Source organism: Podarcis erhardii (assembly GCF_964252035.2).
Source record: "Podarcis erhardii genome assembly, chromosome: 2".
Lineage (NCBI taxonomy): Eukaryota > Metazoa > Chordata > Lepidosauria > Squamata > Lacertidae > Podarcis > Podarcis erhardii.
In genome coordinates this window covers 33,927,613-33,940,655 of record NC_138498.1, presented here as the reverse complement: position 1 = coordinate 33,940,655, position 13,043 = coordinate 33,927,613, and the positions used below count along the sequence as shown (strand labels likewise).

Genomic DNA, 13,043 nt, shown 5'->3' with positions numbered 1-13,043 from the left:
TCCGCAGGGGAGCTTCGGCCGCCCCAAATAGCCTTTGCATGGGGGCGGGGGACGGAACTGAACAGGCTTGGCTGCTGCGGATTGCACTGCACGTTGGCATTGCTTGGCCCAATGCATTTAGCCCTACGGGAGAAGCGGTGGCGATGTGGTTTCGCTTTGGGGCGCCACAACTATAGAAGAGCATGGCATGTGCAGAGCCCTCTTCTCCGCCCTCCTCGTCCTGCCCCCTTGCAGACATAGACGGCGAGCTTCGCTCACTCACACTCAGACCCCCTTTCCCCCCTTGTAAGTAGGACAGGGGCGGGAGTCAGTGGCCCTCTGTTAGTGTTGTTTGGACTACAGCTCCCATCATCCCCTCCTCACACCATTGCCATGGGGCTGATGGGAGTTGAAGTCAGGCAGCGTCCGGAAGGCACCAGGTCCCCCAGTCCTGCAAATAGAGGAGGTTTGAGCTAAACGGCGCTTTTGAATTTCAGCTCGACCCTTCAGTATTTTTCCTGAGGGGCTCCATGGCTGGTTTCCTGTGTGGTTCTGCTTCTTGTTGCAGTTTTCGTTTGCTCTGCCGTGCTCTACTGCAGATTTATCCGCCGGTCTAACTATTAGAGCGCAGAGAACATTCAGTTTCTCTTTCCGCCGTCGCCCTTCATTGCATTGTTGGTGTTGTGTTTACAGTTCCTGCTGCTCCCAGATCTCTAGCCACACCTACCTATCGCTTGCTTAGAGTGCCTGTAATATGACACTTGGATCTTGTGCTATACATCCACTGCACTCCATCCTATGACACATTTACACATGTTCTGAAGGAACATAGTTACTAGAGACTGTTGCTCTCCCTAAGTGGCCAGCTTAATCACTTGGAGAGACTGGATGGCTAGTTTCCACCGTTTTTAATACCTTCAGCTCAACCTCTTCATTATATGGCACAGCCTTGATTGGAGATATTTTCGGGACCGCAAAGCTGACTTGGAAATTTTTCAGGATTCCAAGATCTTTGTATCATCTTTCACACACCCCTCCCTCTTGACCTCAGAATTGCAAGGCCTTTTTTTTGGTTATGTAACTCAAAGGTCATGGTCTCTGCCATCCATGGGGCCTTTAGGATCTAGGCAAATGGACGCAACTGTGCAGGAACATGCAGTTTCATCTCCCAATTTTAATCTGACGATTTGCCTAAATCAAAGTCCTGTTTATAGCCACCAGTCACTGGAACTTGCTTTTCCTGACTTTGGTAATTTTGCAGAGCTACCTTTCCCAAGATTCACCCATTCTTCTCTCATTCATACAAATTTTATCGATTACATTAAAGACAGTAATACTATAAAGAATTAACAGTATGCATGAATATATTCCACACCCATTTTGCAAAATAATATGTAACTTAATACAGTATAGTCTGTGATGCAGGTGTATCCCTAACCATACATTCAGATGAAGACACCTGTTTGTTAAGTGCACAAGGTCCTTTTTAAAAAGGTGTATACATGTAAAACACCTGAGGTTTAGACCTAAAACATGACACATGTAGCCTTAAGATACATCCTATGAGATATATAATGTAGTGTTGAGTCTCCCGAAATACTTTAAAACGGTCTCTGTATTTGCTTCATTCCTTTCAAAGGAGCTGAACTGAAGCTTTTCCAAGACTGTGCTTGCTCCACCCTCTGCAGGAAAAGTGAATTCTGATTGGTTAGACACAAATCACGTTTCCGGAATGTGGGTGGAGTCAACACTATTTTGAAAATCCGCATCTCTGGTGTGGTTTCCTTGTGATGGCAAGGGTAACCAAGTGACTTTAAGGAAGAGACGAGAGAGGCTTCCCGGTCAAATTTTAAATAGAAGCAACAGTAGGGAGTCTGCAAGGCGTTTTCTACTTATCCGTGTTTAACAGAACTATGATTGTTCTGAAATGTGAGATCTATTTACATTAAGTGAAGCTGTGCTGCTTTAGAAATAACAGATATCTGAATATAAGGGATGTGTGGCAGCTTTAAAGAGGAGACAGCTTGATGTCGTAGTCCAGTTTGGTTGTGTACCTTCAATTTCCTGTGGGGCTGTTTGCTCTTAGAACTCTCCTTTAGATCTCAACTGTAGCTTCAGGAACTGGTACCTGAATTTGCTTTGCTTTCTTCATCCCTCTCCATTCCCTTTTCCTTTCGTACTGTGCCTATTAGACTGTGAGCCTGTGGACAGGAATGGTCTTACCTTTTAATCTCTGCACAACGCTTTTAAACACAGTGTAAGTGATAATGAATACTTTAGAATCAAGACATTCCTGGGCCAAGGAATTATGAGCATGTGGCCTATTGCGAGTGCATTATAGTAACATACGACAGAGATAATAATTTGGGGAAAATGTGTACATTGGCGGAAAGCTTGGGAGCAATAAAGAGGAGATGTGTTTGTGGAAGGTCTTGTAAATTAAGGCGAGGGAGGGAGGGAGGATGGATGAGGTATAACTGAAGGCTGCGAATGGCACATGGCAGTGGCTCAGTAGGGCTTCAGGGAAGAGATACTCCTAGCTCTACCTGCAGGTGCCAGGACTTCTGCATGTCTTGGGCTATAGCCAAAGTTTGCTCCAATCAACCAAAGCTGGTAAAAAAAAAAAAAGGTAAAGGACCCCTGGACGGTTAAGTCCAGTCAAAGATGACTATGAGGTTGCGGCTCTCATCTTGCTTTCAGGCCGAGAGAGCCGGCGTTTGTCCACAGACAGCTTTCCAGGTCATGTGGCCAGCATGACTAAACCACTTCTGGTGCAATGGAACACTGTGATGGAAACCAAAGCGCATGGAAACGCCGTTTACCTTCCTGCCGCAGCAGTACCTATTTACCTACTTGCGCTGGTGTGCTTTCGAACTGCTAGGTTGGCAGAAGCTAGGACTTAGCAACGGGAGGTCACTCCATAACAGGGATTTGAACCACCGACCTTCCGATTGGCAAGCCCAAGAGGCTCAGTGATTTTGACCACAGCACTACCCGCGTCCCTTTTACCAAAGCTGGTATTGTGAATCTAACATGAGAAAATCCCTGTCGTGCAGCAGCTGAATCACTGCGACAGCTGTGGCGCAGCTCCCTCACAACCACAACAACACTTGCTGCCATAGGCCTCCTCCAGGCGGGAGCTCCACCCCAAGAGAGGTTCTGTGCCTGAAGTCAACAGGCATGGTATACCTTGGGATTGGCAGCAGGCCCCTGAGGATAGCCCCAGGCTTCAGTTTCATTGCTCGCAGTCCTAGGCTTGCTTCTTCAGACAGAGAAGCCTACATTGTTTACTAATATAATGCAGACCCGAGTCTGTGCAGATGCTGATCTCATTGAGAGGTGTGTCGGCTTCACAGACAGGCCTGGCACTGGAGCTAATCCAGATCTTAGCGCTATGGGGATTAGCCTAGCTAATAGCTTTCTGTCTGTGTTTGGTGTTGCAGATCTATACAACTAAGAGCAGCCTTGGCCATGGCCACGGGAGGGAAGGGCAGCCAGTCTAGCACTGCTCGTCCCACGAACCGTCTGATCTACGAGAAGTCTCCTTACCTCCTTCAGCATGCCCATAACCCTGTTGACTGGTAAGAGATGCTTTCTTTTCATGGGCTGAGAGGAGGGAGGCATGTTGGGTGGACTTTAGGGAAAACAAACTCGGAATTTCATGGATGCTTTTCTGCAGGAAATAGAGCCTTCCTCTCCCACTCTCAACTGCTCCTAAGCCTCCTATTCTCCACCTCATTTCGCCTTTGCTTCTACATGGTGCTGTATGACCTCTTTCAGTCTCCCCCTAAACAGACTGTTTCCAGGAAGCTTCTTCCTTAACACTTTCTGTAGTCTCATCCTCTACTGAAACAAAACTTAGGAATGTAGAGCTATATTTGTTTGCATAACTACCCCCTAAACAGATTTTTGAAAACTTAATTCTTCTTCTTCTTCTTCTTGGTGTGATTTTTCCATTGTTTGAATGATCTTTTATGCGACTCAGTCCTTGCTGCTGCTATTTTGAGTTCCGGTTACCATTGTCCTTAAAAAAAAATTGTTTATGATGATCTCTCTTACTGTACACTACGCTGAGTACATCTTCTTATAGGGCATAACTGAAACGAATGGATACACAACTAATAAGTGAGTTATGTGACGTTTGTTTGGCTTTGGGCACTGACTTCCTACCCTGAGCTGAGTACACAAACTTACAATGCTACTGAAGATCAGAAACATGTTTGTGCTTTATTTTTCAAGGCTTAAGCTCCGTCTCTGACTGCACTGAAACTGCTATATCATGGCTTAGTAAGCCTTTTTGCCCGCTCACGAAACCTCATGGCTCCTGCCCTTGTGAGAAGGGATTTGTGGGCAGAAGGCTTGTTCCAACTTGGTTGAGATGTGAGCATCCACACCTGCCCCATGTTCTGCAATACTTCTGCAGTTTTGACTATGGAACTAGAGCCTCTAAATCTGCTGTTGTACAACATGATTCCCCCCAAAGTGCTTGCAGAATAGAAGTGAGATGCTTCCTATAGTTGTTCAACACCCAGAGAGCTACATCTAATTTCTAGCATTCCATGGGATCCTAAGTAAGTATAGCTAGTCTTCTGCCAAATGATCCTCAGCAGTAACAGCCCCCCCTAACATGCCAGGAGATCAGCTAGGTGTTTCGGCTTCCACAGCTGGGTGTGTCTATAGGTAAAAGGTAAAGGTAAAAGACCCCCGGACAGTTAAGTCCAGTCAAAGGTGACTGTGGGGTTGCGGCGCTCATCTCGCTTTTCAGGCCGAGTGAGCCGGTGTTGGTCCGCAGAAAGTTTTCCAGGTCATGTGGCCAGCATGACTAAATTGATTCTGGTGCAACGGAGCACCGTGATGGAAACCAGAGCATATGGAAACACTGTTTACTTTCTCGCCCCAGCAGTACCTATTTATCTACTTGTACTGGTGTGCTTTCAAACTGCTAGGTTGGCAGAAGCTAGGACAGAACAACAGGAGCTCACCCCGTCACAGGGATTTGAACCGCTAACCTTCCAATGAGAAAGCCCAAGAGGCTCAGTGGTTTAGACCACAGCGCCACCTGCGTCCCTTCTGGGGTGTGGTAATAGCAGTGTAGCAAACACATCATCTACAGACATAGTGGCAACTGAAAAGACCTTGTGTGTCATGGGAAGGATCAGGGTTTAATCAATGAACTGCTTAATATCAACTGCTTGAATGAAATATAGGCATATTGATTTGAGTGATTATAAACATAAATCCTGGCATATTTCTCCTCTTTCTCTTCCCCTCAGGTATCCTTGGGGTCAGGAAGCCTTTGATAAAGCAAAGAGAGAAGATAAGCTGATATTTCTATCTGGTAACAAATGAACTTCATTTTATGCTACCCCTACATGCACATTTATGACTTTAAAAAGCACACGCACATATCTGTGAGTTCTTAAAAGCATAGAGAAGAATGTCTCCTTCTCCTTCTCCTCCTCATTTTAATTTTATTCCATTCTTCAGCTGAAAACGCTCCCGAGTGACTTACATACAAATGAAAAAGCAACAGTGAGGAAACAACCCCCGCTTTCAAGCTTAAAAGACACGACATGAAAAGAAAAAGGGATGGGGAGGGAGAAGGGGAAAACAAGCAGACTCCGGCACCAGCTCTGATAGTTACAATTCTTGTAGCAACCAGCTGGCATGGAGGCTGCCCAGGTAGCCTGGCAGAATGGCTATGGCTAGGTTTCAGCTGAGGAACAGTCAAAGGCAGCTGGTCTCTCAGCAGGGCCCATGAAATAGCCTTGCTTCCCTCCTCTCCATCTGCTGCAGCCTGAGAGGACGGCTGCTGTGCAGTGACAATGCTTACTTACTTGAAAACTGCTTGAAACATGAAACAAATTTTTGCGCTTGGAGGAATAAATATTGTCCAAATTGGGTCCTCATCTGCTGGGTGCTCCCTTGTTTTCAATGAGCTGCTTTCTGGGAGAAGGCGGGGCAGTATTTTTCCTAGCCTTGTAGTTTGCATCTGCAAAAGAAAAGCACAGGAAATACTTGTGAGGATAAGCTACTCAGCCTACCTACCTTGTGAAGCTCATAAATTTACTAGTGGAGGAGCAGATCCGGTATCTGGGAATTGCTCCAATTTGAGTTTCAAGCAGATGGGGTTTTGGAGCTTGGGTACACGTTAGAGTAGTACTGGGAGTCTTGGATTTCTTCTTTTAAGCAATTCTAACAGCACAGGGCTATGCTATGTTTACTCAAAAATAAGTGTGCAGAGGAGTGGAATCTAAAAATATTTCTTCCCCTCCCCTGACCTCCTCCTGCTTTTTGAATTTACATTATAAGCAACTTAACTTATAAAAGTTTACTATAGTATGGGGATAACCTTCCAAGTATTATGACTATAACTCCCATAATCCCTTGCCATTGGCACTGCTGGCTGGGAATAATGGGAATTATAGCCCAACAACATCTGGAGGTCACCACATTGGCTACGTCTCCTATAGAAACACCTGCTTAGACATTCTCAGTTGCTTGTTCTTCTATTTCCCAGGCTAGAAGTGTTCTAGTTACGTTCTTCCAAAAGGTCACTTTGCTGGGGTTTAGAAGCCTTGCATCATTTATAGCCAACATTGAGCCATGAAAGGGCAGCTCTCCGTTTGTTCTCATGTTTGTACATGCAGGTCCCACTAGCAAAATGCTTGTTATAGGAAAATTCATTTATCCAAACATGAGGAATTAGTGCTCAAACTTTGCTACACACACTGCAGATTCAGATATCCAAACAGCTGGAAGTGTGTGTAGTATGTGCAGTGCGTGCAATTAAGCAGCCTTAAATAAGCATTACCTTTTGGGTTTTGCTGGTGCATGGCGGCTGTTTTGCCAGAAACTATGGTTGGGAAGGAAGGGGGAGAGATCAGACAAAATAAGGGAGCATTTCCCCCTTCCATAATTGCCGTTTGCAAGCTTTCAGAGGGTTTTCTCCTCATTTTGGGGTCAAAATTCTGTGGCTCACAATGCATTAGAAATTTCCCCTTAGGAATAAATGGAAATTGTCCATTCGTTAGACAGATGCTCGCCTAACAATCAATTTATTGAGAATGCATTGTGTTTGGATAGCAAAACCTGTGTGCTTTCTGCTAAAGCAGGCACTACCAGTGTGGTGCCATTCAGACGAGGTCATACTACAACTCTCTTCTGCCCCAGTCAGCAAGTCTGTTGATGGGGATGATGGGAGTTGTAGTACACCAAGGTTGGCTAGCTCTTTCTTAAAGCCAACTCCTTGTCCTAGCCTGCTGAGTTGCTTGAATCATATACTCTTCTGTTTTGACTTTTCTTGGCCCCCACCCCTCCCTGGGTACAGCAGGGCCTTCTCCTTCGGCGAGCCTTTCTTAAACCGCCGGCGTTTGTTTTCAGTTGGCTACTCGACCTGCCATTGGTGCCACGTGATGGAGCAGGAATCCTTCCAGAATGAAGAAATTGGCCAGATCCTGAACGACAACTTTGTGTGCATCAAGGTGGATCGGGAGGAGCGGCCGGATGTTGATAAAGTCTACATGGCCTTTGTGCAGGTGGGGAGCAGGAATGAGTATAGCAAATGGAAGACGACTGTTGCTCCTAGACTGTTGAAGGGAGCCATATCTTTTTTTTTCCTCCTGCAGGCAACCAGCAGTGGTGGAGGTTGGCCCATGAGTGTGTGGCTAACACCTGATCTCAAACCATTTGTAGGCGGGACCTATTTCCCTCCCGAGGATGGAATTTACCAGGTTGGCTTTCGGACCGTTCTGCTTCGCATCCTAGAGCAGGTATGGAGTCTGGCATCCTGGGTCATGGGATAGGTTGAGGTCATCACTGGAGCAGTACACCGGGGACCACACTGTACTCGTTCCCATAGTGTCAGGCGTCAGGGAATCCGATCCTCCCATGGTAGGAATCTATTCCCATGCTGGGAATAGATAAGACAGGAAAAGTTCTTACCAATATCTTTTATTCAATATTCACAGAGAGAGGCTTAGAAATGCAGCCTCTTGGAGTAATGGGTGTTGCTCCGAGTAAATCTCCACCTCCCCGTTCTCTCCACTTCCTCAATCGTCAACAGCACAACCCACCTTACAGTGGCCACTTAGGGTCATTTGTCTCCAAGCCCTTTGCTCTCCTACTTACTTTCTTTCATATATATATATGTGTATATATATGTGTGTATATATATATATATATATATATATATATATATATATATATATATATATATATAAAACTTTTTTTAACATATCATTTTCAACAGTAATTAAACATACTTTTACATCTTATACAATTTTTTTGACTTCCATCAATCATGTCTGAAAATTTTCTCACATTCACTATTACCTTTAAATCTCGTAACTAATATCTCTGTTCTTTCCCTACTTTGCAATATTTCATATACTTCTCCTTACAAAACTTCTTGTAGTCCTACTAGCGTAATTTATTGATTACAGTTGCTTTTCAAATAGTTCGTATATTTCTTCCAATCTTCTGTAAATCTCTGGTCCCGCAGGTTTCAAATCCTTCCTGTCATTTTGTCTAATTCTGCGTAGTCCATTAATTTTGTCTGCCATTCTTCTTTCGTCAGAATTTCTTCTTGCTTCCATTTCTGGGCTAATTTGCTCTCCTACTTTCAATGCCCACCGGGTTCTGGGAGAAGGGGGGGTATGGAATGCTTTCTAGTGATAACGTGTCAGCCAGCTGCTCCGGCTCTGCCTCCTCCGCTCCCATTATTTCCGAACTTTGCTCTTCATCTGCCTCTGAGCTATGACCTCTGGAAAACCACTGTTGTAAATCTATACTTCATCTGCCTCTGAGCTATGACCTCCGGAAAACCACTGTTGTAAATCTATACTGTCTTCCTCTTCTCTCTCTCTCTTTTTAAAATAATATTTATTAAAGTTTTAAATGTTACAAAAAGAGAAAGAGATAATTCCAAGTTAAACAAAAACATAACAACACATCACAGTAAAAAAAGAAGAGAATAGAAAAAAGAAAATAATAAAAATAAAAAACAAAAAAACAGAAAAATAGAAACAATTAAAAAACACAACGAACCTTCCCATAACGTATCTTTCATTTACTTGTTTCCTTGACCTCCTCGCACCTCCCTTTTTTGTATTCTAGTTCGGTTAGCTATTTCAGCAAATCCTTTCCATCCTTTGCTGTCTTCCTCTTCTCTGGTAGGTTCAGCTTGGGGAGGCGGTCTTCACCACTCCTCCTCTGTCCAGTCCCTGACTCATAGTGGCTTGTGTGCTGGGGCAAAGCCCCAGAGCTGTCCTCCTGATGCTGGCACCACTGTGCTTCATCAGTTCAGGGTGACACCAGCAGAGCCCAATTAGAAACCCCACCCCCCGTGCATCTGTGCAACCCCGTCCTTGCCCCTGCCTTGCCCAAGTCCCACTCAGGTAAGCTGCAGTGGTGTCAGGAGAGTGGCAGTGCCCCAAACATGAGAGCTAGTGTGGTGTAGTGGTTAAGAGCGGTAGACTCGTAATCTGGTGAACCGGGTTCGCTTCCCTGCTCCTCCACATGCAGCTGCTGGGTGACCTTGGGCTAGTCACACTTCTTTGTGTTTTTTTTAAATAATATTTATTCAAAATTTTAAAGGTTACAAAAAGAAAAAAGAGAAAAAAGAAAAATAAACAAGACAGAAAAAATACAATCATTTAAAAAAAGAAAAGGAACAAATCAAACCTTTACATAGCTTTCTTCCCTTTACTTATTTACTTATTTACTTATTTACTTATTTACTTATTTCCTTGACCACCTCACACCTCCCATTTTTGTATTCTAGTTCAAATTGTTATTTCAGCAAATCCTCCCAACCTTGTTTTTATCTTAATAATTTGTTTTAATATACTGTAATTTTGCGTTCTCTCTTTCATCAATTCATTTTTACTTAATCCTTTATATCATTTCTGCCAAAACCACATAATTTTCTTTTTCCAACATCTTTCTAACAATCCTTAATTTTACAATATATTTGAAGATAAACTTTAAATTTTTTTCAATCTTCTTCCACTGACTCTTCTCCTTGGTCCCGGATTCTGCCAGTCATCTCAGCCAGTTCCATATATTCCATCACCTTCGTCTGCCATTCTTCCCGGGTGGGTAGATCTTGTGATTTCCAATACTTTGCAATAAGTATTCTTGCTGCTGTTGTGGCGCACATAAAAAAAGTTCTATCCTCCCCTTGCACCAATTGGCTGACCATGCCCAAGAGAAAGGCCTCTGGTTTCTTCTGGAAGGTATATTTAAATACCTTTTTCATTTCATTATATATCATCTCCCAGAAGGTCTTAATCTTTGGGCATGTCCACCAAAGGTGAAAGAATGTGCCCTCAATCTCTTTACATTTTAGTCACACTTCTTTGAAGTCTCTCAGCCTCACTTACCTCACAGAGTGTTTGTTGTGGTGGAGGAAGGGAAAGGAGAATGTTAGCTGCTTTGAGACTCCTTCGGGTAGTGACAAAGCGGGATATCAAATCCAAACTCCTCTTCTTCTTCTCTTCATATCATCCACTTCTGGCTGGGACTGAACTTTTCGTCTAAAGGCTTTTTAGAGCAGGGGATGTGAACTGATTTTGTCACTTGGGGGCGAGTATTCAGGGCAAGATGAATTAGGGAGAGAGAACTTGGTTAATAGGAATTGGTTAATGTCACATTTGACCAACATGGATAGAATTTGCTATGGGGTAATTACAATTGGGCATTAACAATGTTTTTCTCCTTTACAGTCTAGTGTGTGCCTGATGGAAGCATCTGGGAACCTAGTTTTAATGAACAATACGTTGGCAAACGTTTTTGCGGCTAAAAGTGTATAAACAGACATTTTGGGGCCTGTTCTGTGATGCTTCTGTCGTGTGGCAGTGGCAACTGTAATACCTGAGAACCATTCAGGGCCTTGTTCACGCGAGTGGGAAAATGTGGACTCCTAGAGAAGAGAAACGGCCCTTCTGCCACTGTACTGAGTTATACCAAGCCACACTGCTTTTGATATTTGAAAGCTCCTTTAAAATGGCGGGTGGGAAATGATTGGCACTTTTTTGGGGGAGGGGGGACGAGATAGGTTGTTGTGTGAGGCAAAAGGTGTGAGTGAATACTAGCAAAATGATGACTTGACTTCTTCCTTTTGCCTACCTCCCTGCCCCCGTCTCCTTCCCAGTGGAAGCGGAATAAAACTAGCCTTATGGAAAACAGCCAGAAAATCCTGTCTGCGCTGTTAGCCAGGACTGATGTTGGTGCTCGCGGGGAGGAAGCACCCCCATCTTCAAAGGAGGTGATGAGCAGGTGCTTCCAGCAGCTGTCAGAGTCTTATGATGAAGAATATGGTGGATTCTCGGAGTCTCCCAAATTCCCTACTCCAGGTTAGTCTAAGATCTTCCTGTCAAGCTATCTGAGTAGCTCAGGGATGTGTGGCTCTCCTGATGTTGTTGGACTCCAACTCCCATCAGTCCCAAGCCAGCAATTGCCTGTGGTCACAGGAATGATGGGAGTTGGAGTCTAGGAACACCTGCAAAGCGATTCCCCATCGTAGCCATAAGAGGAGGCAGCGCTGCATAAACAACTGAGCAGGGCTCATTACTTTCCTGCTTATTTGTATTCTAGTCAACTTGAATTTCCTCTTCGCTTACTGGGCTCATCATCGGTCAACTACTGAAGGGGCTCGGGCACTGCAGATGGCCCTGCACACCCTCAAGATGATGGCCTATGGCGGGGTTCATGATCACATTGCCCAGGTATGAAGGGGTGGGGCCAGTGTGAGTTGAGTGGTTTCATGATGTTCACAAGGGGACTTTCATCCGTGTGCCATTCTCCATTCCTTGACATACAAGTTCTGTGTCCATCCACCTGCCTGATTTTGCTCATCACTCCATATTCTTTTTCAACTACCCACTTTCAGAGGAAGGGAGATCTGAGGAAAGGTAATAACAGATGCAGTGTTGCCGTGTAAAACTAAAAAATGCCTGGAAATGGCTGTAAAGTGCTGCTGGAAATAGATGTAAAGTGTTGCATCTTTCTGAGTTACAGAGGTGTACCCAAGAGATTCTTGGGTTTAACAGCAGGCAGTATTTTACTGAAGAAACTGGTCCAATTCAAAGTCATTTTATATATTTCATCCCATTCATTTGTGTAGGGTCAAATTGGTTATAAACACCATTATCCAACAATTTTTAGATCCCTCTCTGTGTGTGTGGTTTATTTTAAAGCTGAATTCCAAGATACACCCAAACTAAATCATGTTCAGTCAGATTCTAGCAAGGTATAGAAAGGATAATCTTCTGGAAATCTTTCCAAGGGACAGAGGTGTATCTGCAGCAGGGCCTGTTGTGCATGGCCTGCTCCAGCTTTCACTTGTATCTAGCAGTAAGTGGTGCATAAGGTTCCACATGATCCCCTCCTCCCTTGTGGATTATGGACATTGTGGCAGTTCTCCTGTGGATGAGCATCACACCACTTCAGGCTTGGTTGTTCTCGGTGGCTTCAAATCACCACCAGGTCCATTGACCCCTTTGCTGGATGCCTTAGTCCAGCGGTTCTCAACCTGTGGGTCCCCAGATGTTGTTGGACTACAACTCTCACCATCCCTGAGCTCTGGCCTTGCTAGCTAGGGGTGATGGGAGTTGTAGTTCAACAACATCTGGGGACCCACAGGTTGATAAAGGTTGCCCTAGTCTGTTGAATTGAGAGTTCTCTGCCCCTCTCCCAGGCATGGGATACCTGACCACAGTTACAACTGGGCAGAAGTGACGAGACGTTTCTTCCCCTCTCTCTGCCGCAGGGGTTCCATCGCTACTCCACTGACCAGCGCTGGCACGTGCCTCACTTTGAAAAGATGCTGTACGATCAGGGGCAGCTGGCAGCAGCCTACGCCAAGGCATTCCAGGTACTTCCTCAGCTCAGATTTTTGCCTCAGTGATACCCTGCAGTCCCCTCCTTATTAGTTAAGGCCAGAGGAAACAGCACTCATCTTGGCAAAAGAGGCAGGCAGGAAGCAGAGCATGATGATGCTGGGATGATGACGCTGCTGTGCCAGCACCAGGGGGCAGCATTGTTGGGCACCTGCTGAGGTT

The 13,043-nt window shown here is 44.8% G+C and overlaps 1 protein-coding gene across 4 annotated transcripts in view; it reads left to right on the top strand.

Annotated features, from left to right (window-relative positions):
• The window catches only part of SPATA20 (spermatogenesis associated 20), a 47,451-nt gene that overhangs the window by 562 nt on the left and 33,846 nt on the right, over positions 1 to 13,043 (top strand). For 2 of the 4 annotated variants that reach the window (XM_081850708.1, XM_081850710.1), the window contains exons 2-8: positions 3,423 to 3,560; positions 5,253 to 5,317; positions 7,363 to 7,517; positions 7,608 to 7,751; positions 11,135 to 11,336; positions 11,578 to 11,708; positions 12,752 to 12,856. In XM_081850708.1, the coding sequence (XP_081706834.1) occupies positions 3,423 to 3,560; positions 5,253 to 5,317; positions 7,363 to 7,517; positions 7,608 to 7,751; positions 11,135 to 11,336; positions 11,578 to 11,708; positions 12,752 to 12,856 (940 nt within the window). Of the gene's footprint in view, positions 1 to 606; positions 723 to 1,726; positions 1,909 to 2,171; positions 2,237 to 3,422; positions 3,561 to 5,252; positions 5,318 to 7,362; positions 7,518 to 7,607; positions 7,752 to 11,134; positions 11,337 to 11,577; positions 11,709 to 12,751; positions 12,857 to 13,043 lie in introns of those variants that run through there. The other 2 variants (XM_081850711.1, XM_081850709.1) reach the window with 2 other exon arrangements.